Genomic DNA, 26,282 nt, shown 5'->3' with positions numbered 1-26,282 from the left:
TCGGAGCGGCTGCAGGGCATTCTGGAGGGGGAGGGTGAACAGCCAGTTGTTGTGGTGCATACAGGTACCAACAATATCGGTAAAAAAAACAGGATGAGATCCTAAAAGCTGAATATAGGGAGTTAGGAGGTAAATTTAAAAATAGGACCTCAAAGGTAGTAATCTCAGGATTGCTACCAGTGCCACGTGCTAGTCGGAGTAGAAATAGAAGGATAATTCAGATGAATATGTAGCTAGAGGAATGGTGCAAGGGGGAGGGATTCAAATTCCTGGGACATTGGAACCGGTTCTGGGGGAGGTGGGACCCGTACAAACTGGACGGTTTGCACCTGGGCAGGACCGGGACCAATGTCCTAGGGGGAGTGTTTGCTAGTGCTGTTGGGAGGGTTTAAACTAAAATGGCAGGGGGTTGGGAACCTGTGCGGGAGACAGAGGAAAGGGAAGCAAGGATAGAAACAAAAGACAGGAAGGAGGAAAGCAAAAGTGGAAGGCAGAGAAATCAAGGGTGTAAATCAAACAGGGCCACAGTAAATAAGAATTCTAAAAGGACTAAGAGTGTTAAAAAATCAAGCCTGAAGGCTTTGGCCTAGAAATTGGGTTTTGGCGCAGCGACGGCTTTAGCGCCGGAAGTTAGTGTCGGAGCTAAGTCGCGCTGGGCGGGCCAAAAATTCACTACTTCTGCGCCCAAACGGCTGCCGGCGCTGCTGAAAGCTGTTAGCGCCTGAAAACTGGCGCTATGCACTGAATTTCGGCGCTATTCCGGCGCTGCAGCGCCCGCTGCGGTGCGGCAGGTTCGGGAAGTGCAGGCCTCCTCCTTCCCTTAAGGAGGAGCTGCCTGCACCCGGCCGCGGCCCGCGATAATCTTTTTAAAAATGAGCCCGGCACCTCGGACAAGTGCCGGGCTTGCTTCTGTTCCGGGGGTGGGGGGGAAGTCCGGGGAGGGAGCTGCGGCCAGGCGGGCGGCGGGAAAGCGGCCGGCCGCCACGGGGCCTTTAATGCGCCGGCGCAACGTTCTGTAAGGCACCTCTGCCAGAACGTTGCTTGCGGCTGCCACGGGCGAGGCGGCCGCAACTCAATTTCCGAGTTCGGGTGGGTTACCATGGCAACCGGGACGCTGCGCACACCGATGACGTCATCGGTGCCGGCGCAGCGCTACCGGCCTAACGCCGATTTAGGGCCCCTGTCAATTTCAAAACTGGCCATAACTTCGCCGCTAGGCCCTCTAGCGCCTCAAAAGCGGCGCTAAGGCCAGTGAATTTCTAGGCCAGTGTGTATTAATGCAAGGAGCATTCCTAATAAGGTGGATGAATTAGCTGTGCAAATAGATGTAAACAGATATGATATTATTGGGATTACGGAGACATGGCTCCAGGATGACCAAGTCTGGGAATTCAACGTCCAGGGGTATTCAATATTCAGGAAGAACAGGAAAAAAGGAAAAGGAGGTAGGGTAGCATTGCTGGTTAAAGAGGAGATTAACACAATAGTAAGGAAGGATATTAGCTCTGATGATGTGGAATCTGTATGGGCAGAGCTGAGAAATACCATGGGGCAGAAAACGTTAGTGGGAGTTGTGTACAGAGCCCCAAACAGTAATGCTGAGGTTGGGGATGGCATTAAATGGGAAATTAGAGATGCGTGCAATAAGGGCACAGCAGTTATCATGGGTGACTTTAATCTACATATAGATTGGGCTAACCAAATTAGTAACAACACTGTGGACGAGGAATTCCTAGAGTGTATACGGGATGGTTTCCTGGACCAATATGTTGAGGAACCAACTAGAGATCAGGCCATCTTAGACTGGATATTATGTAATGAGAAAGGATAAATTAGCAATCTTGTTGGGCGAGGCCCCTTGGGGAGGAGCAATCATAATATGATAGAATTCTTCATTAAAATGGAGAGTGAAGTAGTTGACTCAGAGACTAGGGTCCTGAATTTAAATAAAGGAAACTATGATGGTATGAGACACGAGTTGGCTAGGATGGATTGGGGAATGTTACTTAAAGGGTTAACAGTGGAGAGGCAATGACAAACATTTAAAGATCGCATGGATGAACTACAGAATTTGTTCATCCCTGCTTGGCATAAAAATAAAACAAAAAGGTGATTCAACTGAGGCTAACAAGGGAAATTAGGGATAGCATAAGATCCAAGGAGAGGACATATAATTTGGCCAGAAAAAGCAGCAAACCTGAGGATTGGGAGCAGTTTAGGATTCAGCAAAGGAGGACACAGGGATTAATTAAGTGGGGGGAAATAGATTATGAGAGTAAGCTTGCAGGGAACATAAAAACTGACTGTAAAAGCTTCTATAGATATGTGAAAAGAAAAAGATTAGTGAAGTCAAGCGTAGGTCCCTTGCAGTCAGAATCAGGGGAAATTATAATGGGGAACAAAGAAATGGCAGATCAATTAAATACATACTTTGGTTCTGTCTTCACAAAGGAGGACACAAATAACCTCCCAGAGATGTCAGGGAACATAGGATCTAATGAGAGGGAGGAATTGAATGAAATCAGTATTTGTAGGGAAATGGTGTTAGGGAAATTGACGGGATTGAAGACCGATAAATCCCCAGGGCCTGATAATCTACATCCTAGGGTGCTTAAGGAAGTGGCCCTAGAATTAATAGATGCATTGCTGGACATCTTCCAAAATTCTATAGACTCTGAAACAGTTCCCATGGATTGGAGGATAGCTAATGTAACCCCACTATTTAAAAAAGATGGTAGAGAGAAAACGGGGAATTATAGACCGGTAAGTCTGACATCGGTAGTGGGGAAAATGCTAGAGTCCATCATAAAAGATGTAATAGCAGAGCACTTGCAAAACAGTGACAGGATCAGACAAAGTCAACATGGATTTACAAAAGGTAAATCATGCTTAACTAATCTACTGGAATTTTTTGAGGATGTAACTAGTAGAATAGATAAAGGAGAACCAGTGGATGTGGTGTATTTGGACTTTCAGAAGGCTTTCGATAAGGTCCCGCATAAGAGATTAGCGTGCAAAGTTAAAGCACACGGGATTGGGGATAAGGTACTGTCTTGGATAGAGAACTGGTTGGCAGACAGGAAGCAAAGAGTTGGAATAAACGGATCTTTTTCCAAGTGGCAGGCAGTGACTAGTGTGGTACCGCAGGGATCGGTGCTAGGACCCCAGCTATTCACAATATATATAAATGATCTAGATGAGGGAACTAGATGTAATATCTCCAAGTTTGCAGATGACACAAAGCTGGGTGGGCGTGCGTGCTGTGAGGAGAATGCAGAGAAACTCCAGTATGATTTGGACAGATTGGGTGATTGGGCAGATGCATGGCAAATGCAGTATAATGTGGATAAATGCGAGGTTATCCACTTCGGTGGCAAAAACAGGAAGACAGATTATTATCTGAATGGCAATAGATTGGGAGAAGGGGAAGTGCAACGAGACCTGGGTGTCCTTGTGCACCAGTCGCTGAAGGTAAGCATGCAGGTGCAGCAGGCGGTTAAGAAGGCAAATGGTATGTTGGCTTTCATAGCGAGAGGATTCGAGTATAGGAGCAAGGATGTCTTGCTGCAGTTGTACAGGGCCTTGGTGAGACCACACCTTGAGTATTGTGTGCAGTTTTGGTCGCCTTATCTGAGGAAGGATGTTCTTGCCATGGAGGGAGTGCAGCGAAGATTCACCAGACTGATACCTGGGATGGCAGGAATGACGTATGAGGAGAGATTGGGTCGATTAAGCTTATATTCGCTAGAGTTTAGAAGAATGAGAGGGGATCTTATTGAAACTTATAAAATTCTAACAGGACTAGACAGACTAGATGCAGGAAGGATGTTCCCGATGGCAGGGGAGTCCAGAACCAGGGGTCACAGTCTAAGGATAAGGGGTAAGCCATTTAGGACTGAGATGAGGAGGAATTTCTTCACCCAGAGACTGGTGAACCTGTGGAATTCTCTAACACACAAGGCAGTTGAGGCCAATTCATTAAATATATTCAAGAAGGAGTTAGATATATTTCTTAAGGCTAAAGGGATCAAGGGATATACGGAGAAAACAGGGACAGGGTACTGAATTTGAATGATCAGCCATGATCTCATTAAATGGCGGAGCAGGCTCGAGGGCCTGAATGGCCTACTCCTGCTCCTATCTTCTATGTTTCTATGTTTCTAATGCTAGCAGTCATGGGAAAGACTTCTGTACAAAACTTTTGATCAATGAGCAATATATTGATATGTGTATTGACATGCTGGCGGACTGCTCTATCATGAGTAAGGACACATATGAGAGTAAGTTTAATCAAGTACCACTTACAAAGAGTTCCGTAGAGTTAAAAACCTACTCCGGAGAAATCCTAGAGACACGTGGACAAATGGAATGTACAGTTCAACACACTGGCCAGTCAGCAAAGCTGCCTATTATTAGCGAGCTACAACAGGCCAACCCTCATGGGCAAAGACTGGTTGAGAAAGTTAAAACTAGACTGGAAAAACGTCTTCAATGTAGATGCTTCGAAGAAGTGACTCGACACAATGCTGAACAAGTATGAAAACATGTTCACAGACAGTTATGAGGGCATCACTGGGTATGAGGTGCATATCCGCATCAAGTCCAACGCGAAGCCTGTCTATTGTAAGGCAAGGCCGGTCCCCTATGCGTTGAAAAGTCAGGTAGAGGAAGAGTTAGCGAAGCTCAGAGAGAACGGAGTGCAAGTAAAACCTGACCAAAGTGAATGGGCTACCCCGATTGTGGTAGTGCCCAAAGCAGACAAAACTGTACGCTTGTGCGGTGACGACAAAGTTACTATCAACCAAGCAGTTGACGATGAGCAGTACCCGTTACCTACATCACAAGATTTGTATGCAGCACTCTCTGGGTCAAAGGTTTTCCCCAATCTTGACCTATCGCATGCTTACGCTCAGCTGAATGTTGCTAAAGAGATTCGACAGTATCTCACCATCAACACACACAAGGGATTGTACTCATACACCAAGCTGTCGTATGCTGTAAAGTCCTCCCCCAAAATCTTCCAGGCTACAATGGATAAGATTTTGCAAGGAGTTCCAAATTGCTTATGCAATCAAGACAATGTACTGATCGCAACAAGCAGCGAGGAAGAAAATCTAGAAGTGTTAGATTTAGTGCTTCAAAGGTTGAATTCCCACAATGTCACATTGAACAGGAGCAGAAGTGCTTTTGTGCAGCCCGAGGGTGTGTACCTTGGTCTGAAGGTTGATGCAACTAGTGAAGGAAAAGGTTGATGCTGTCATCGATGCTCCGAAGCCACAGAACGTGTCTGAGTTAAGATCTTTCCTTGGAATGGTCCAGTACTATGCACGTTTCTTACCTGACTTAGCGACCATGTTAGCTCCATTGCACAAGCTCCTCAAGAAGGATGTCCAGTGGAAATGAACGGAAGCGTACGACGCTTGTAAGAGAAGTCTCTCTAGCGATGCTCTACTTGTACACTGCGGCACAGAGCGTGAGCTTAAGTCAGCATGTGATGCTTCGAGCTACAGTGTGGAGCTGTCATAAGCCATGTAATGGATGACAGCCAGAAGAAACCAATCACGTTCGCATCGCGAACCCTCACACAAAGAGCAAAAGAAACTACTAGCAAATCGATAAGGAAGCACTCGCGATAGTGTTTGGAATCAAGAAATTCCAAAAGTTCCTGATCGGTAGAAAGTTTACCCTGATAACCAATCACAAACCGCTACTAGCAATATTGGGGCCCAAATCTGCCATCCCTGCAATGGCCACATCACGAATGCAATGTTGGGCAGTATTTTTGTCACAATATGACTACACGATTGAATATCACACTTCAAAGCAAAACAAAATCGTGGATGCCTTGTCCATGTTGCCACATGAGGACTCATGTGTTGGGAGTGAAGGTGCTATTCTCACAATAGGTGCAATTGACAAAGACTTTCCTGTGAATGCAACTGAGATTGCAGATGCGACTCAAAAGGACTCAGTACTTAAAAGAGTGTATGAAAACACCTTGAATGGATGGACTGATCAGTGTATGGACACAGAATGGAAACCATTCCATAACCATCATACTGAATTGTCTTGTGAGCAAGGTTGTATCAAGTGGGGAAACAGAGTGGTGGTACCTACTTCTTTAAGAAATAGAATTCTGGCCGAACTTCATACTGAACATCCAGGGATCGTCAGTATGAAATCAATTGCAAAAAGCTTTGTTTACTGGCCTGGTTTGGACAGTGAACTTGAATCACTTGTCAGCAAATGCAGTGTTTGCCAAAATTGCAGAAACAAACCACCCAAAACTCCACTACAACTCTGATCATGGCCAAGTAGACCTTTTCAGAGAGTACATGTAGACTTCTGTGAGAAAGCAAATTATTTTTTCCTGGTGCTTGTAGATAGTCACTCAAAGTGGATTGAAGTGAAACACATGGGTTCAAATACTACAACTGAACATACCCTAGATGAGTTGAGGTCTATCTTTGTATGTCATGGCTTACCTGAAGAGCTTATTTCTGACAATGGCCCTCAGTTCCGTTCTGCTCTATTCCAAGAATTCATGAAATGGAATGGTATCAAACACACTCTCGTTCCACCATATCATCCAACTTCAAATGGAGCAGCCGAAAGGTCAGTCAGAATAGTGAAAGAAGCTCTCAAAAAGCAAATGTTGCAGTGTTGTTCGGGACTCAGCATGAAGCAACGTCTGGCAAATTTCTTGCTGAAGTACAGAACTACTCCACACACTACAACTGGACATACCCCAGCAGAACTCTTGATGAAGAGGAGATTGAGAACACGATTGAGTCTTGTTCAACCAAATTTGGCCTCAAGAGTTGAACAGAAACAGTTGAGTCAGAAACATTATTATGACAGCAATCAGAAAGAATGCAGTTTCAAACAAAACGAGTGTGTTCATGTTCTCAGTCCCCCTGGAAAGTCGAGTTCACACAAGTGGGATGTAGGAACCATAGTAGAGGTTGGTGGAACCAAGAGATACTTGGTTGAAATTTGTGACAAAATTCAAAGTGTTCATGTAGATCAAATGATCTCTGCTAGAGATGAGCCAAGACCTGATTGTGAACCACTTGATCATGAACAAATACATGAGTTTAACTCAGTTCAGACTTCAGTAACTGAAGCACCAGGTTCAAACAAGTCTGAGATAGAAACAGGACCATCTTTGAGTCTGGAACCAAAACAAAACAGCCCGAAAATTGGTTCAACACCAAAACCTATTGTAAGGAGATCAGGAAGGCTCCGCAAACCTGTTATTAAACTGGATTTGTAGTTCATTTAAAAGAAAAAAAGCCAGGAGTTTTTGTTATGAGGTCCATGCAATGCTGGGCAAGATGGGACCATAGTTTTGTTGTATTTGAGAGGGGAATACATACATTTTTTTTTAAGGGGAATGCAGTGTAATGTATTAGCAAATGGTTTGTCACATGGTTTGGTATGAGCATGCTCAGTTCGCTCTGGCCTAATAAAGCAAGCACATGGACTAGCAACTCATCGTGTCTCTGTCCTTCATTTGTTCTACCCACATATATTACAATTAGAGGGAGAGGGAGAGAACCGAAGGTGGCACTCCATCATTGGCCACCAAAAAGTGGCAGAGGAGGTCACCCTAGAAGTCTCAGGAGTCACAGAGCAGCTGGAGGTGGGAGACGGAGAGAGGGGGACATCTCAGCAAACAGGTGACAGAATTGCATCTCATACAGCCACATGGCATACAGCAGTCACTCATATGGGGACTGATGTCAGCAGCCAGTGAATGTTCATCATGTGCATAATGTATCGGTACCTATTCTTGATATGACATATCTAACTCATCTCTTTACTTTCCCACAGCTCCTTCAAACCGCCCCCCCCCCCACCCAACCCCCACTGTCCAGGAGGAAGAGGAAGATGATTCCTCAGAGGATGCACCATCACCAGACATAAGGGCACCCAGCAGCAGTGCAGATACAAACACCTCAGTGGGTGCCATGCAAGGTAGAGTCATGTTGTCACCTGGTGTCTCACAACTCACAAGTGAGCAAGAGCAGATGGTGGAGACAGGGACAACTGCGGAGACTCCTCGCTGGAGGGCGCAGGACACTCCCAGCTTTGCTCAGCTACATGCAGACACTGAGCCTCAGAGGCCATCCAGAAAGAGGGTGTTCCTGCAGGTGGAACAAGAAGTGTAGGAGGCTCTGACAGGTTTTGCGACCACGATGTCTGCAAATGTGCAGAGAATGGAGGAGTCCATCTCCAACATGAGCACTACTGTGTCGCAGACGATGGCGAATGTAAGCTCTTCCATGGATAGGATGGCCACCTGCATGGAGCAGCTAATGCGCCACTCACAGGAGCACATGGTCTCTATGGAGAAAAGAGTCATAGAGTAATAGAGACAATAGATGGCTATATATGGAGAATAGATGGCTATCTATGGAGAATAGATGTCAGACGCTCATAGACCTCCTCTCAAGGAGGGATGTCAACGTAGACTTGGGCCCTCATGGCCCCACTGCTGTGCAGCAAGGTGCTCTCCAGCTCCTTGCTAGCAGGGAAGTATGGATAGCCCATGAGAGGGATGACGGTGAGAAGGGAAATGGAAGTGGGCTCCTCTCAAAGTGCTCACATTTCTCTCCCATTGCCTCCCCCTCAGTCAGAGCCCCACATGCCTCCTGAGATCGCGATGGCCGAGTCTGCCCCTGTACAGTCGCAGGAGGAGCAGACTTTGGCGGGGCCATCACAGGCTCCAAGACCCAAAGGACGTCTGCCAAAAGTGTCTATGCAGTCACAGCAGGGAAGTGAGTAGGCCGCCTCTACCTCTGCTGAAGCCATAGGGGTAGCACCTCATAGAAGCATGCATAAGAGAAAGATGACGTACAAGTAGATGCACAAGGGTAAGCACATGGGTGTTTAAATAACTGTTTGCGGAAGTTTTTGTCTTAAAATACACCTGTGCAGATGTTATATAAATACAAGTTGTTGTTGTTGTTTCTGTTAATGTGATGTCACAGACAAAAATTCTTATGTTCACCACTTTCCAGTTATGGCCAATTGCATCAGCAAATATGGAAGTGGCTTAGTGAGTTGGAGTGAATGGTGAGACATAATGTTACCTTCAGCAATGGTGGTCAGTGTGAAAGGAATGGCCTGGTCATTGTAGGGATGCTTTATGGTGTTGCTGTGGGCTGTTGGGAGCCTGGCATAGGATATGGCAGCCATATGGGTGTAATGCCTGAAGTTAAGTAAATCTGGCCATGATGAGGCCATCCCTGGCCTCCCAGGCAGCAATGTGCTCGGGTGCTGGTGGGATCTGGACCGCTGGTTCCTCCTGCTCCTCCTGGTCTTCCAGCTGATGCTCCTCCTCCTCCTCCTCCTCTTCCTCTGAAGAGGCTGTGTGCTCAGAGCCTTGCTCCTCATGCACCGCTAATCATTGCGGTTGTGCTCTGTTGTGCCGGGCGCAGCAGACCACGATCACACTACATTGTAGCTCTTAAGAACCTGTCTTTGCATTGTAACTTCGGCACATTTTTGGATCGTGCGTGTGAGATAAGTTTGTGTGTGGACTGGTGAATGAGCACACAGTCCAAATTACTGAACACGCTGAACCTAACGTTTGACATAGCATGCAAAATTGCCCTATTTATGGAGATGGCGTCTAAGAATGCTAGGGAGCTCCGTCCAACTCAAGTAACTAGTGCAGCTGAGGTCTACAGTCACAAAGCCACCGCCGAACCTAAAGCTGTGAGACCGAGTCAAAAGCATGTCGGTGAGAGCAGTTCAGTGAATTGTTATCGCTGCAATGGGAATCACTCACCACAGTCTTGCCAATACAGAAATGCGAAGTGTTTTCACTGCCAAAAGCAAGGCCATATTTCAACAGCTTGCAGAGCTAGATCGAAAGCAGGAAGTAAGAACCATTCTAGTGGCAATGCAAAACACCGACAACAAAAGGGAGGAATTCACAAGATTGAAGTGAAACACATGGGTTCAAATACTACAACTGAATGTACCACAGATGAGTTGAGGTCTATCTTTGCATGTCATAGCTTGCGTGAAGAGCTTGTTTCTGACAATGGCCCACAGGTCCATTCTGCTCTATTCCAAGAGTTCATGAAATGGAATGGTATCAAACACACTCTCAGTCCACTCTCACTTCAAACGGAGCAGCTGAAAGGTCAGTCAGAATAGTGAAAGAAGCTTTCAAAAAGCAAGTGTTGCAGGGTTGTTCGGGACTCAGCATGAAACAACGTTTGGAAAATTTCTTGCTTAAGTACAGAACTACTCCACACACGCCAACTGGACATACCCCAGCAGAACACTTGATGAAGAAGAGCCTGAGAGTACGATTGAGTCTTGTTCAATCAAATTTGGCCTCAAGAGTTGAACAGAAACAGTTGAGTCAGAAACATTATGACAGCAATTACCATGGACATCCAATCCCACTACACCTCCATCCCCCACCAGGATGGCCTGAGGGCTCTCTGCTTCTACCTTGAATGGATGCCCAACCCAGTTCCCATCCACCACCACCCTCCTCCACCTGGCTGAACTTGTTCTCACATTGAACAACTTCTCCTTTGACTCCACGCACTTCCTCCAAATAAAAGGTATTGCTATGGGAAACCATATGGGTCCTAGCTATGCCTGCCATTTCGTGGGATATGTGGCACATTCTTTGTTCCAGTCCTACTCAGGTCCTCTCCCTCACCTCTTTTTAGGGTACATTGATGATTGTATTGGTGCCGTTTCCTGCTCTCGCCCCGAACTAGAAAATTTCATCAGCTTTGCTTCCAATTTCTACCCTTCCCTATCTTCACATGGTCCATCACCAACTCTTCCCTTCCGTTCCCTTCCTTGACTCCTCTGTCTCCATCTCTGGCGATAGGCTATCGACCAATATCCATTATAAACCCACTGACTTTCACAGCTACCTTGACTACACTTCCTCCCATCCCACTCCCTGTAAGGACCCTATTCCATTTTTATAGTTTCTCTGTCTCCATTGCATCGGTTCCAACGATGCCACCTTCCATACCAGACATGTTTTCCTTTTCCTCAACCGAGGATTCCCCTCCACCATGATTGACAGGTCCCTCAACCGTGCCTGTTCCATTTCCCGCACTTCTGCTCTCACCCCTTTCCCTCCCTCCCAGAACCATGATAGGGTTCTCCTTGTCCTCACCTTCCACCCCACCAGCCTTCACAGTCAACGGATCATCCTCCGCCATTTCCCGCACCTCCAGCGTGATCCCACCACCAAATACATCTTCCCCTCCCCTTTCAGCATTCTGAAGGGACTGTTCCCTCCACGATACCCTGGTCCATTCCTCTATCACCCCCTCCCCTTCCCATGGCACCTTCCTGTGCAAGTGCAGGATGTGCATCATCTGCCCTTTTACCTCCTCCCTTCCCACCATCCAGGGCCCCAAACACTCCTTCCAGGTGAAACAGTGTTTTACTTGTACTTCTTGCAATCTAGTATACTGTATTCGCTGCTCACGATGCGGTCTCCTCTACATTGGGGAGACCAAATGCAGATTGGGCAACCACTTTCTGGAATACCTCCCTTCAAGTGTGACCCGAGCTTCCGGTCGCCTGTCACTTTAATTCTCCGTTCCACTCCCACTCTGACCTCTCGGTCCTTGACCTCCTACACTGTTCCAACGAAGCTCAACGTAAGCTCGAGGAATAGCATCTTAACTTTCTATTAGATAGTTTACAGCGTTGAGTTCAACAATTACAGATCATAACCTCTGCCCACATTTTTTCAGATGGCAGCTGTTGCTGATAATTCTGATATTCCCACTTACACCTCTTCTGGACCCATCTTTTTGTTTCTTTACTTGTCCCATTACCATCTTCTTTCACCTTGCACCATCATCCCCTTTGTCATTTAATCTCTCCTGTCTTCCACCTTATCATAGACCTTCCCTTTTGTTCTTTCCTCCCCTCCCACCTTTCTCTGCCTCTGTACTTGTTTAAAACCAGTTACATCTCTAACTTTTTCCAGTTCTGACGAAAGGTTATTGACCTGAAACGTTAACTCTGTTTCTCTCTCTCCACAGATGCTGCCTGAGCTGCTGAGTATTTCCAGCATTTTCTGTGTTATTTCCTCTGGCTGATTCTCTCTTTTCACATTATTTATAATTAATAGCAGGTTCAGCAATGTGCAGCTGCCTATTTTGGATGTACTGTGTATGACTGTATACAAAGTGGAGCCTGGTTAGGACCATTAATAATAGCTTTCTTTCAGTATTGAGCGTTCAGGTTGAGCAGTTAGCACTATGGCATGTGGCCACATCTGTAACAGTTTTCTCTTTCTCAATAAATTGCTGTTTCTATCCAATTGCTTATGCTTTATTTGATCTTGATAACAAAAAAGCAGAAATGGATATGGTAAGTGCAGACAGAGGGTACAGCAAAAGCTTGCCTGAATTGAGAAGGTAAATGAGACTAGTAGACTGCTGTTGCAATCAGTATCCACTGTATTCTTTGGTAAACCATTTTTTTATGTTTAAAAGTGAATCAGTGGTCAGTCTGACTCTTATATCCCCAGACCTCAGTGCAGGCTCATAAAGACATTCGATATCAGCTCTGAATGTATGTATTAATCCAAACTGGAATATAACTCAGGATTACCTATAGAGTAATAAGCCATTATTAAAATGAGTGTTGTATGAAACGCACATTCTACTGCTGATGAAATATGATATAAACAGGAGTTTTATAGCCTTTGTAAGAGCATATATCACTTTCAGTGAAAACTGCTTCTACCATCTGCTTTTTCAAAGCTATATAATTCCTCCTTCATGAAAACCACTTTTTTTTCTCAATGTTTAATATGTTCATTTCATGTTTTTTTTCATTTTCATTATATTTTTGGACATTGGTAGATGTTATTAGCAGATTGAGTATGATAGAAACAAAGCTATATTGTAAAAAAGGAGATTGCATTGCTGGATCACTGATGTCTCATTGCACCATGTATCCTGCCTTATTTCTCGAAAAGCTTTCTTTTAGAACATTGCCATTCATGATTTTCAATCAAATCTAGCCACGCAAGATCAGTATTCCAATAAATACAATTCCAATGACAGTCAAATTTGAAAAAACGTCATTTATTTTTAAAGGTCTTTCTGAACATTGCAATACTCTCCTATTGGGCCGGGAACAATACAAATATGAAATTGGAGGGGAAACTGTGGACCCTTTCCCTCTATTGAAGCAAGTACTGCTGCCTAAGATTGGGCAAGAGTTCCAATTGGTTTCACCTGATAAATGGGCATGAAGCACGTGAAACTGAGTGGTAATTCAGGTGGGGTTCTATGACACTGGATCGCCGTCCATTTAGTGTAGTATTTCCTGATACTAAATTTGAAGAGGACTATAAAACATCCCGCCATTCCTAGTTGGATCTGTGCAAAATAGGGCCCGACTCATTCTGTCATTTCTGGGCTGCTGTCTCCAATTCCACTGCCCCTCCTAGTTGTGTAAACTCTGCAAATTTGACAAAGTTGGATTGAGTTTCCTCATTGATGTAAGTAGTGGTCCCATCACCGAGCCCCGAGGCACCCACTCAGTACTTCTCTGCACTACGACATAACCCCTCAAACAAGAACTTGCTTCCTACCCTTCAACCAGTTTTTTATCCATTCCCAGGGTTTACTCTGAATCCACACAGCTTTGAGTTTGATTAATAGCCTTTTGTGTGGAACTTTGTCAAAAGCCTTTTAGAAGTCGAGGTTACACCATGCCCTAGGTTTACCACAGTCTCCTTGGATTGTCATTTCCTCAAAGAAGTCAAGAAGGTTGGTCAGGCAGGATCTTCCCTTTCTGAATCCATGTTAACTGGTGTTTACTCCTGATAATTAATTCATTATTTTATATAGAATTTAAATAAGACTAATGGATCTATAGTTGCCTGTGTCTGTTTTGTTATGCTTTTTTGATTTTAGGCACCATATTATTCTGTTCCCAAGCTCCTGGTATCTCCAAAGTGTTCATTGAGTTGCTTATAGTGATTGACAGTGCCTCTCAGACCTCCTCCCTAGTCCCTTACAGAACACTGGGATAAATATCATCAATCCCTGGGCATTTATTTGTTTTGAGCCCACTTAGCCTGACTGACACTTCCATCTCATTTATACAGAAATCATTAATTATGCTTGGGAACTACTTGGAGGAAGTCGTCATTTCAGAATGTTTATTATTTTGTGTTCATCCTCAGTTTGCATCTTTGATGGTTTTCATTTTTCTGGCTGTTTTCTTGTTGTGATACTGAAAGAATTTGTTACGATTATGGTTAGCCTCAGAAGCTATGCCTTTCTCCAGGTCTCTCTTTGCCCCACTGATCATCTTTTAATGTGTTTCCGCATTTTCTTATATTCATCCAGTGAGCCCTGTCTCTGTTCAACCTGCAAGATTTTTACAGGACATTTTAAATTTGTTTATTCATTTAGGGTCATGTTTGCTCAGTCTTAGTTTGTTGGTTTTGGGAATGTATTTGTTCTGCATGGGTAGAATTATGGGGGTGATTTTGCCAATGGGAAGCTTTTGGAAGCGGAACTCCCACTTGTCGGGTTTCAGTCACGCCTCCAACAACTTCTGGCCAACCCACGCTATTTTCCCTTGATTGACCTTGTTAAGTCCGCCCAGCAGGCTTAGCAGGCCGATTAAGGGAAAGCCAGTTGCAGTGAACATCAACGTATGATGTGTCGTCTGTCAAAAACTTTTGACAGATGAATTGTCATTGTTTGACAGCTCTGTGAAGCTGTCAAACACTGACATTCTCTGCAGATTGATGAAGTCTTGCATTCAAGACCTAATCAAACTTCTTTCTTTTGTAGAATTGAGATGGTTGTTGCATCTGAGAATGCAACGGCCATCTGTCATCTGCAACGCGGAGGTGCGAGACTCTCCGCATACACACCGACTGAAGCCTGCAGGAAGAAACAAAGGTAAGTACACTTTTAATAACACTTCGCACTTACCTCAGATACTTACCTCTCCACTCTTGCACCCATCACTTACCTTCACAGCACACTTTTGCACCCCGCAGACCCCCGCAGACCCCCGCAGACCCCCGCAGACCCACTACTCACCTCGCTGACCTGGCAGGTTTCAGAGCCTTCGGGAAGCCCGCACTTGTGAGGGCAAAAAGGGGATAATCCTATTTTCTGCCTGTTAACTACCTGTTAACAGGCAGTTAATAGGCTTTAATCCCTTCCCGCCTCCAAGGTGACAGGACCCGGCGCGGGACGGCTACACACCTCCTGGCAAGATGGCATGGAGGCAGGTTGGGCACATGCCCCCAAATTCTGCCATTTTCCCGGCAGTCCCGCCTCCATACCCGCCTCCCCAGGGCTGGCAAAATCGCCCCCGTGATCTTTAAAGGTGTTCCATTTGTCTTCTACTGAAATGTTGTGGAACAACCTTCCCCAATTTATTTGCTTTAGTTGCTCCCTCACTTCATTGAATTTAGCTATTTTAAAGTTATGTACCTAGCATCTGGTCTTAGATATTTCAGACTCAAATCAGTTAAATTTTATCATTCCGTGGTTGCTGTCCCCCAGGGTGCTATGACTTCCCTTTCTTGTATATTTTCTGGGTTATTTACAAATACTAGTGAAGCTGAGCATTGCCTGTCATGGCTTCCTTGGCATACTGGGTCAGGAACCAATCTTTTACTACAGTTACCAACTTTGGCCGGAATTTTGCCGGTGCTCAGCGGACGGGATCGGTAGAGAGTCGGCAGTGAAATTTGATTTGATTGACAATGGGTCGGGAATCTGCTGTCAAATCACGCACACTTGCCTTTCCCAATGTTGGGTCTGCCAGTGCTGAGCAGACCTGACCGGCAGCGGCGGGGGACCTAATTTAAACAATTATTGGCTTGTTGACAAGCCTTTAAAAGTGAATTTAACCTTCCCTTTTGACTAACAGCTCGCCTATGGCTTCCATGCTGCCCCTGGACCCCGTCTGTTAATCTGAGGCAGAAGTTGAGTGGCCATTGAGTCAACTGATGAGTGACAGCTTGAAATGTAGTATAAAAGCTCTCACTTCACACCTCTTCACTTCCCAAGCACAGAGGCTGTTGCTTTCTCCCTTTGGAACACAGATTGAGCTTTATGCAGGCTGCAAGTGTTTGGAGCAAACTCTCCAGCCAGTGTCACCTCATTTCAGCAACCTCTCTCACCATTGACAGATTGCTTCTGTCATCTCAACTTCAACTGCTATCTACTCCATCAGCATGGGTACCATTTACACTCTCTCACCTTGGTCCTCAGAATCTGGCCACGATGAGCCCCAACACCAGCAGCAACAGGCACACCAACAACACCAACATTCTCTGCAATCAACTGATGCTGTACAGGACACAGGGGCCTAGAAATTCGGTAGCGTTTACGCCCACTTAGGGGCGTTACAGTGGTTTGCGCCGGAAGTAAGGCTGCGTCCGAAATTAGGTGCGCCCTAACATCGGCGTTAGCCGGTAGCGCTGCGCCGGCATCGATGACGTCATCGGTGTGCGCAGTGCCCCGGTAACGGCCGAAACCACGCCGATCCCCATCTTCAGTAGCGGCCGCCTCTTCCCTGGCGGCCGCTAACAACGTTGTGAAGACCGGGCCGTGCTGCAGCCTTAGAGGCGCTATTTAAAGCGGAGGTGCGGCCGGTCGCTTTTTCGGCGGCCGCCTGCCCGCACCTCCTTCCCCGGCCTCCTTCACCCCACCCCCCCCGCGGCATTGCCGGCTGGTTTCCGTGGAGCCCGGCACTTCGCCGTTGTGCCGGGCTCTTTTGCCGGCACTTTCAACGGGGCTCCAGCCGTTGCAGGCACCTCCCCCTTAAGAGAAGGGGGAGGCCTGCAGTACAGCAGCCTGCCGCTCTGCATCGGGTGGCGCAGCGGGACCGGCAGCGCTGAAATTCACTTTCAGCGGCCCAAGCGGGGCGGGCACACCCTGTACCAGCGCCCGCTTCCGCTTTGGGGCACTGAAAGTGAATTTGGGGCGGGCACAACTGGCTCGGCGGCGGGCGCTAAATTTCCGGCGCAAACGTGCTGGCGGGGCGTCACCGAATTTATAGGCCAGGGTATCAGCACCTGACCACATTGCTGCCCGGGAGACCAGGGATGACCTCACCATGGCCACATTTACTTCACTTGATGCTGTACACCCTGGCTGCCACATGATGCGCCAGGTTGGCATCACCCCACACCAACACCATAAAGCATCCCTACAATGCCCAAGCTATTCCTTTCACACTCATCAGCATTGCTGGAGGTACCATTATGCCTCACCATTCACTGTAACTCACTAAGCTAATTCCAAAGGTGCACACAAATTAGTCCAAGAACGCAAAGTGTTCAAAATAAAGGTTTCAATGTTTGACACCACATTAACAGAAACCTTACATGAACATTGCATAAAACACCCAAGTGCCTACCCTTGTGTGTTGTTAGTTGGTATGATTGCACTAGCATGAGGGTGAGTTTGAGGGGTGGCTAGTGAGATGGGGATGTGATAATGTAGATAGAGAGGGATGGGTGGAGGTGCAAGGTAAGTTGGTGTGTGTAACCATGTGCAGGAGTAGGGTAGGGAAGGCAGAGTGATGGGGATGTAATGAGAGGCACAGCAGGATGAGGTTGAGTGTGGCTTTGTACTAACGTTTCATGATCTACTGAGATCATTGAAACATTTGACCACTGCACCCAGGTCCTCCTGACCACAACCCTGCTTGTGCCCTCCTCTGCAATGTGCAACCAGGCTGTGTTGATCTCCTGGGGAGGCCTCTTCCGCCCATGGGAAGGGAAGAGGACCTCCCTGCTTGCTGTGACTTCCACTATAAGCATATGGAGGAAGTCATGGGAGAGCCTGGGTGCAGCCCTGTGCTTTCTTGCAGTCATTGTCAGTGTTTGCAGCAACTCAATGCTGTAGAACATTGACAGCGCAAATGTCAAAATAAAGTTGGCCATGGTCCCTTTAAGGAAACTGGCTGGTGACACGTCATCCAATGACGTCACCAGACCCGCTTCCTTTAATTGGCCAGGAAATGCGCTGGGTGGGCTTAACAAGCCCAATCAAGGGAAATTCATTTTGTGCAGCGGGCTGGAGCCAGCAGCAGGGTCAGGACCCGTCACCAACGTCGCCCGCCACGGACCCGCCGAGGTGAGCAAAATCGCGGCCTCTGAGTCTAAACCACTTGAGTTTTTCTATTCCTGATCTCTGGTTCATGTGTGTCTCTCTGAGTTTCTGAGTTTGTACCCATCGCTTACTGTCTTCTACCCTATGATGTATTTTGTTATTACCTTCTCCCCTCCACCCCCACAATCAGTCTAGTTTAAATGATTTTCTATTGATGCTTCACAAGTTTTTTCCCCCTACTTGGTTTAAGTGTAGCCTATCTCTCCTGTACCAGTCCTTCTTATTCTAGGAGAATTCACAGTTATTCATGAAGGTAGGATTGCTGTCCTCACACCGTGCTGTTGGACATTCATTTACCTCCTCAATTCTTTTAGTGAACTCCACTCCTATGCCAAATACTGGAAGTATACAACAGAGAACTTTACTTTATATCCTCTATCTTTGAGTTTTGAGTTTTGAGTTGTGGCTTTTGTATATTATTTCTCCTTATGCCACTTATCCCTATGTGGACAAATACCACTAGGTTCCTAGCTGTCCCCTTCAGTATCCTTTCTAACCTTTCCTCAATGTGGGCTGCTCACTATTCTTTAGGTATTGCTCTTGTGATACTTCTGACTATCCTGAGGAAAGAACCACCTATGCCAATAATCTCTCTGACCTGAAAATTGTCAGGTCAATTTTAACTAAATGGGCGGCAGTGGGTCAGCCCCCTGTTTTAAACCCCGCCCAATTTTCCTTTCCATTGAAGTCAAAGCACACAAACACCGTCTGCTTCAGCTCACTAAAGGCACTGAAGGTGCTCTTTCTGCACCGCCCCACTTCCAGTTGAGTTTGAATCTAGTTGGAAAATCTACATTACCTTCTTTGACAACAAAAATGGCTCTATCAAGGAAAATAATTATGGAACGGCTAACTAGAGGAAAATAAGTAAATGGTAAAAGCAGATTTTTTAAAAAGCAAAAGGAAAAAATGGTTTAATAAATCTCAATTTAATTGCTCCACACCAGATGGATTTAAAAAAATAAATGTTTATTACATGTTTCATACAAATTGGAAACTTTTGCTGTTCCTTGTGGTGAAGTTATGGAAATGTGCTTCTTGTTATTACTTTACATTTACTTTCACATTTAGTCAGAATTCGCATGTTTTCCTGATGTAGGTAGATCAGTCTCCAGCTCTGAAACCATTGCTCTAATTCTTTCTATAACTACCACTGCACATACAATAACAACAAGAACTTGTATTTATATAATACCTTTAACATAGAAAAAAAGTCCCAAGGCGCTTCACAGAAGTATCATCAGACAAAAATTGCCACCGAGTCAAAGAAGGAGATATTGGGAATGGTGACTAAAGTAGTAGGTTATAAGGAGGGTTTTAAAAGAGAGGTGGAGAGGTAGAGAGGGTTAGGGAGGGAATTTCAGCACTTAGATCCTAGGTGGCTGAAGGCATGGTGGCCAATTTGGGGGGGCCGGGGTGGGGGGTGGCGGGGTTGCACAAGAGGCCAGAGTTGGAGGAATGCAGAGTTCTCAGAGGGTTGAAGGGTTGGAGGAGGAAACAGAGATAGGTAGGGGTGAGGACGTGGAGGGAATGAGAATTTTAAATTGGAGGTGTTGGGGGACCAGAAGCCAATGTAGGTCAGTGAGCACAATGGTGATGGTGAGTAGTAATTGACGTGGGTTAGGATGCGGACAATGGCTTTGGATCAGTTGAAGTTTGTGGAGGATGGGAGGCGAGCCAGGAGAGCATTAAAATAACTGAGTCCAGAAGTGACAAAGGCTGAGCCAGGGCCTGAGACAGGCAATGTTATGGAGGTGGAAATAGGCGACATTTGTGATGGAGAGGATGGCCTAGAAATTGGATCGTTCCCAAATTCGGGTACGATCCAGGTGCACGTGTCTAAAAAGACTGGCAGCAGAACCACGCAAAATTGGTCCTCCGGCCTCATTTGTTTATTGCCGATGAGCTGTGGGAGCCAGTTGCAGCCCTAGAGGCAGCTCGCCGGTGTTGAGGGGAAGGGAGTTCGGTGGCTGGCTGAGGGCAGAAGGTAAGTCCAGGAAGAGCAGGGAGGCAATCGGGAGGGGGACAAGCATGGGCCAGCAACGGCCTGTAGTTTTAATATGGAGCCAGGAGGAGAACTGCTTTCCCTCCTGGCTCCACATTCAGGTAGGCAGTGAAGTTCCCCAGGACCCCAAATTGTTCATGATACAGGAACCATGGATTTGAGATATGGCAGGAGCTGCATAGGAAATGCTGCATGTGACAAAATGAAGCATGTCTGTCTGTAATTTAGCTTAGTATTGGCTTCTTTAATTCTGTCATTACATATAAGACGTTAACAACCAGCTTTACTGATAGAAATCCCAGCTTAACTCAATAGCTCTGGAATTCCCTGCCTAAACCTTTCCGCCTCGCTACCTCTCTTTCCTCCTTTAAGACGCTCCTTAAAACCTACCTCTTTGACCAAGATTTTGGTCACCTGCCCTAATTTCTCCTTATGTGGCTCGGTGTCACATTTTTTGTCTTATAATATTCCTGTGAAGCATCTTGGGACATTTTACTATGTTAAAGGCGCTATATAAATACAAGTTGTTGTTGTTATATTGTTGCAATGATGAACTAGGCAGTTATTGGAAGGAGGAGCCAAGCTCTTCAATTCAGTGGCAACAGGTGTGAGTAGCTAACTGCCCTAAATGCCAAGGCAGCATTCGACCAAATATGGCACAAAATGGGGTCAAAGGGGAAACCCTCCAGTAGCTCCAGTCATACCTGACAAACAAGAAGTCTGTTGTGGGTGTTGAATGACAACCATCACAACCCCAGGACATTACTGCACAAATTCCTCAGGGCAGAGGCTGGGTATTCTGAGGTGGGTGGCTCATTGCCTGACCTCTTAAAGCGACACCACAATCTACAAATCTCAAGTCCAGAGTGTGACAGAACATGGAATAAACACCACTTGCCTACTTACAGCTTAAGTTACAGGCCCATGCCCCATTCTCTGTGTGATGAGGTGTTATATTCAGGGCCATTTTTGAGTTGTCAGCTTTTTTGGAACTGTAGCAGTTTTTTGGAGAAGTTAGTCAACATTTGCCAGTTTTCTAGGTAATTTGTACGTATTTGGTCCTAACGGAAGCCATAATATTACTTACCATCTTCCCTCTGCATTTGCCGATGAGTGCGTCTTCGAATGCAATAAATCACTAGGATTGATAAGATGATTACTAGCACCACTGCTCCTGCTATTGCCATAATTATATTATAATCAAAGGATCGAGATTTATTATCTGTAAAAGAAAATATGAATAATGCCCGCAAAGCCACACAGTGCAAATTTAACAATAAGTATCCCAGGACAGAAATATCAGAATTGCAATAAGATTAAGATGTGAAATTGTAATGAATGTTTTCATTTAGACAATATATTGTTAATATAGGAATTATTCACTGTGTTATAATCAACATTAAAAATGTATGAAATGGCTTGTTCTTATTCTAACGTACAGTACCAGTGGGGCCCATTTTTACTTGGGATAATCAGTGTTACCAGAGTAGTAAGGGCCTAAAACTGGGGTCGGTAGCTGTACTGTCCTGTTAACCCCCAACGAGCAGCCCCATGTAACTTTCACCAAGGTCTACTGCTGGGCAGCTGAAGTGCCTGCCTGAAACAAGCGGTAGGCCTCTTTCCTATGCAAATCAGGGTCCTAATGATGTTGTTAGGAACCTTACTACAATTTTAAGGGACACGTGCCTCAAGACGCATGTTTGGCATCTGCAGCTTGCCTGCCAAATTCAAATGAGGCCCAGGGCAGAAAAAAATCACAGCAGATTCTTTGCCGCTGGAACGGCCAAAGTCAAAATCAACCCCGGTAAGTGATGATAGTATGCCCATCATTCACCACAGGAAAGGGCCCTGCCCTCTCCATGAGGAAGGTTCAGTGAATGGTGTAAGATAAACTAAGGCGAAACAGGCTGGGAAAGCAAAAAAACAATTTACAAAGTCAAAATTCTATATGAATTTTGATATCAAACCAATGTAGATTGAAAGCTGCAAAGGACACTTACTAATTAATTCGATCCAAACCCCAATGTGAGAATTGTGAACTGTATTTCTTTATTGACAACAGGTTATTTGACCAGGGATTTGAAATGGAATTTCGATTGAATTTCAGGCTTAAAACCCATGATGGAAACTGCTCGATTTCCATTTCCAATTAAATCAATGGAAACAGAAGTTAGGCGGATCCTATACCGAGCGGCCGATCATCAACGTCAATTTTACACCGGGGCAGTAAATTGAAAATCTACCTTGAAATAATTGATCAGGACTTTCAGATCAATTTAATCTAGATTTAATAAGATAAATTTCGGATCAATTCAATCTGGAGTTACTCATTGGGATGTATTTCCAATTCAGTCTGGAGTTACTTATTTGGAAGATTATGAAATCAGTTTAATCTGGATTTACTGATAAGTAACCATTCCAGATTAGCTCACTCCTGTAATAATCAAGTGAAGTTTAATGCATAGAAATCAGTTCTTTCAATTTTCCATTATCAGACAATGATCACAAAGGTGATGGGGAACAGGCCTTGGTGCGAGTTAGGATACGGGAGCAGAGTCTTGGATGAGCTCAAGTTTATGGAGAGTGTAAGGGATGTATCCTGGCTATCCAGGACTGGCTGTTTTCCATATGGAGGAGAACAAACTTGCTGTCACTATAAAATATCAATCGGCATTTACCTGTACAGTCAACCTCACTTGAAGTCTTGGTTTCACTAATCTCGTTGCTAGCACTACAGGTATACTTCTTAGCTCCGGTCCTTTTGAAGGAATACGCCTTGTTTAAATATCGGCCTTTGACTGATTCATTCAGTGGGTCAACATGTAATTTCAGGGTGACTGCTGTTCCATTCGTCGCCTTACAGGTTATGTTGACATTTTTTGGAGAGTTACATCTAATGTCCAAGACTGGCTTTGAGACTTTCACTGAAAGAAAAAGAAAGTTTACATATTAAACAAGTAATCTACAACAAGAACAACAACAACTTGTATTTATATAGCGCCTTTAACATAGTAAAACATCCCAAGGTGCTTCACAGGAGCTATTATCAAACAACATTTGACGCCGAGCCACAAAAGGAGGTATTAGGACAGGTGACTAAAAGCTTGATCAAAGAGGTAGATTTTAAGGGGCATCTTAAAGGAGGAGAGAGAGGTGGAGAGTTTTAGGGAGGGAATTCCAGAGCTTGGAGTCCAGGCAGCTGAAGGCACAGCCGCCAATGGTGGAGCGATTAAAATCGGGAATGCGCAAGAGGCCAGAATTGGAGGAGCGCAGATATCTCGGAGGGTTGTGGGGCTGGAGGAGGTTACAGAGATATGGAGTTGCAAGGACATGGAGGGATTTGAAAACAAGGATGAGAATTTTAAAAACGAGATGCTGTCAGACTAGGAGCCAATGTATGTCAGCAAGCACAGGGGTGATGGGGAACAGGCCTTGGTGCGAGTTAGGATACGGGAGCAGAGTTTTGGATGAGCTCAAGTTTATGGAGAGTGTAAGGGATGTATCCTGGCTATCCAGGACTGGCTGTTTTCCATATGGAGGAGAATAATAAAGGAAAATGTGTTTACAGTAGCAAGTGCTTTGAATGATCATAAACAGTGTTAACCTTATCTCTGTTTTATCTTCTGTAAATATTCTGGTAATAAACAGCAGCAATAAGTTCCATTTACATAGCACCTTTACTGAGGCACAATCAGAAATATATGGATAAGAAGCCAAAGGAGCAGATATTAGGAGGGGTGAACAAAAGTTTGGTCAAAGAGGTGAGTTTTAAGGAGAGTCTTAAAGGAGGAAAGGGAGGTAGAGAGGCTGAGGGGGTTAGGCAGGCAACTAAAGGCATGACCATCAATGCGGGGTGAATAGGGTGGGGGGGTTTGCATAATAGGCCAAATTCAGAGGAACTGGGAACTCGGGGGTGGGGGGGAGTTGGAAGGCTGCAGTAGGTTATGTAAATAGGGAGAGGCAAAGCCATAAAGGGATTTAAACATGATGATGAGAATTTTAAAATGCAGGCATTGGGCAACGAGGAACCAATGTAGGTCAGCAAGTACAGGGGTCCGGGATAGGATATGGGCAGCACTGTTTTGGATGAGCTGGTGGTTACCGAGAGTGGAGGACGGGAGACAGGTTAGTAGAGCATTGGAAACATCGAGGTGACAAAGTCATGGATGAGAGTTTCAGCAGCAAATAGATTGATGTAAGGGTGGAGGTCAGCAGTGCTCTGGAGGTGGAAGGAAGTGCTCTTATGGGGTCAGAAGCTTAGCTTGTGGTCTGATAAGATGCCAACATTGCAAACAGTCTGGTTCAGCCTGAGATGATGAATGGGGATGGAATCGATGGCAAAGGTACAGGATTTGTGTCAGGGGTTGAGGATGATGGCTTCAGTCTTCCAAATGTTTAACTAGAGGACATTGCAGCTCATTCAAGATTGGTTGTCTGACAAACAGTCTGACAGCACAGAGACAAAAAAAGGATAGAGAGAGATGGTGCGGAGAGGTACTACTAGGTGTCATCAGCATAAATATGGAACCTGACTCCATGTCTGCAGACAATATAGCCAAGCAGCATTGTGTAAATGAGGGAGCCAAGAATAAAATCCTTGCGGGACTCCGGAGGTCGTGGTGCAGGGCGGGAAAAGAAGCTATTGCTGGAAATGCTCGGACTATAATTGGAACCAGCCACACTGAGCTGGACAGTGGAGGAGAGGCATTGGAGAAGAATGTTGTGGTCGATCATTTCAAAGGCTGCAGAGAGGTTGAGGACGATGAAGAGGAATAATGCACCATGGTCACAGTCACAGAATAAGTCATTTACAACTAGTTAGGCTTGTTTTGGTGCCGTGGTAGTGTCAGAAACCTGATTGGAGAGATTGAAATATGGAATTGTGGGAAAGGTGGGCACAGATTTGGGAGGTGACAACAAGCTCAAGGACTTGGGAGAGGAAAGGAAGGTTGGAGATGGGGTGGTAGTTTGCAAAAACAGAAAGATCAAGGTAGGTTTTTTGACAAAGCAGGGTGATGATGGTGGTTTCAAAGGGAGGGGACAGTACAAGGAGAGGATAGGAACCATTTACAATGTCACTAACATAGGGGTCAGAAGAGCAAGTTGGGTGGTCTGCAGTTTAGTGGGAATGGGGCCAAGGGAGCAGGAGGCGGGTCCCATGGAGAAGATAATCTTGGGGAGGGCATAAGGGGTGATTGGATTGAAACTAGGGAAAGGCTAGGGTTCAAGTCTAGGCCGGGGTGGAATGACCACAATGAGAGAGAGTAAAGGCTTTGCTGGGGATAAGGGCATCAAAAGTGGAGGTCAGGGATTGGTTGATTAGGTCGACAGCTACAGAAGTATCGTTGCAAATCGAGGGCCAAAGTATAAGCAGTTGGGAGTTTGAAAGTGCAGTTGTATGTGACTTAGGGAGAGATTTTCCAGCGATGGATGCAGCTAGAAGTGGAGTTGAAAGGGATAGGGGAATAATGAGGGATACAAAGAAGTGATCAAGGATGGTCTTGTCTGTGATCGAGACCAAGGGAGTAGAGCAGCCACTAGAGATGGCAAAGTCGAGGAGGTGACCGTTAATATGGGTCAACCAGTTTACAGAAGAACATAAGAAATAGGAGCAGGAGTAGGCCATACTGCCCCTCGAGCCAGCTCCACCATTCAATAAGATCATGGCTGATCATCCAGCTCAACTCCACTTTCCTGCACTATCCCCATATCCCTTGATTCCCTTAATATCCAAAAATCTATTGATCTCTGTCTTGAATATACTCAATGACGGAGCCTCCACAGCCCTCTGGGGTAGAGAATTCCAAAGATTCATCACCCTCTGAATGAAGAAATTTCTCCTCACCTCAGTCCTAAATGGCCGACCCCTTATTCTGAGACTGTGACCCCTGGTTCTAGACTCCCTAGCCAGGGGAAACATCCTCCTTGCATCTACCCTGTCAAGTCCTGTAAGAATTTTGTATGTTTCAATGAGATCACCTCTCATTCTTCTAAACTCTAGAGAATATAGGCCTACTCTACTCAATTTGTCCTCATATGACAAACCCCCATCCCAGGAATCAGTCTGGTGAACCTTCATTGAACTCCCTCCATGGCAA

At 45.5% G+C, this 26,282-nt stretch overlaps 1 protein-coding gene across 2 annotated transcripts in view; it reads right to left on the bottom strand.

The window, feature by feature from the left end:
• The window catches only part of LOC147107597 (T-cell surface antigen CD2-like), a 60,288-nt gene that overhangs the window by 11,151 nt on the left and 22,855 nt on the right, over positions 1 to 26,282 (bottom strand). Inside the window, exons 3-4 of one of the 2 annotated variants that reach the window (XM_086006757.1) lie at positions 22,863 to 23,108; positions 21,272 to 21,406 (exon numbers count right to left, since the gene is read on the bottom strand). In XM_086006757.1, coding sequence (XP_085862883.1) covers positions 21,272 to 21,406; positions 22,863 to 23,108 — 381 coding nt within the window. The remainder of the gene's footprint in view (positions 1 to 21,271; positions 21,407 to 22,862; positions 23,109 to 26,282) is intronic. The other variant, XM_086006758.1, reaches the window with a different exon arrangement.

The sequence above is a fragment of the Somniosus microcephalus genome, chromosome 14 (assembly GCF_052327205.1).
Source record: "Somniosus microcephalus isolate GS21.2 chromosome 14, FLI_Smic_1.0, whole genome shotgun sequence".
In the NCBI taxonomy this organism is placed as follows: Eukaryota; Metazoa; Chordata; class Chondrichthyes; order Squaliformes; family Somniosidae; genus Somniosus; species Somniosus microcephalus.
The sequence above is the reverse complement of the archived record's forward strand: the minus strand, read 5'-3'. Positions and strand labels throughout refer to the sequence as shown.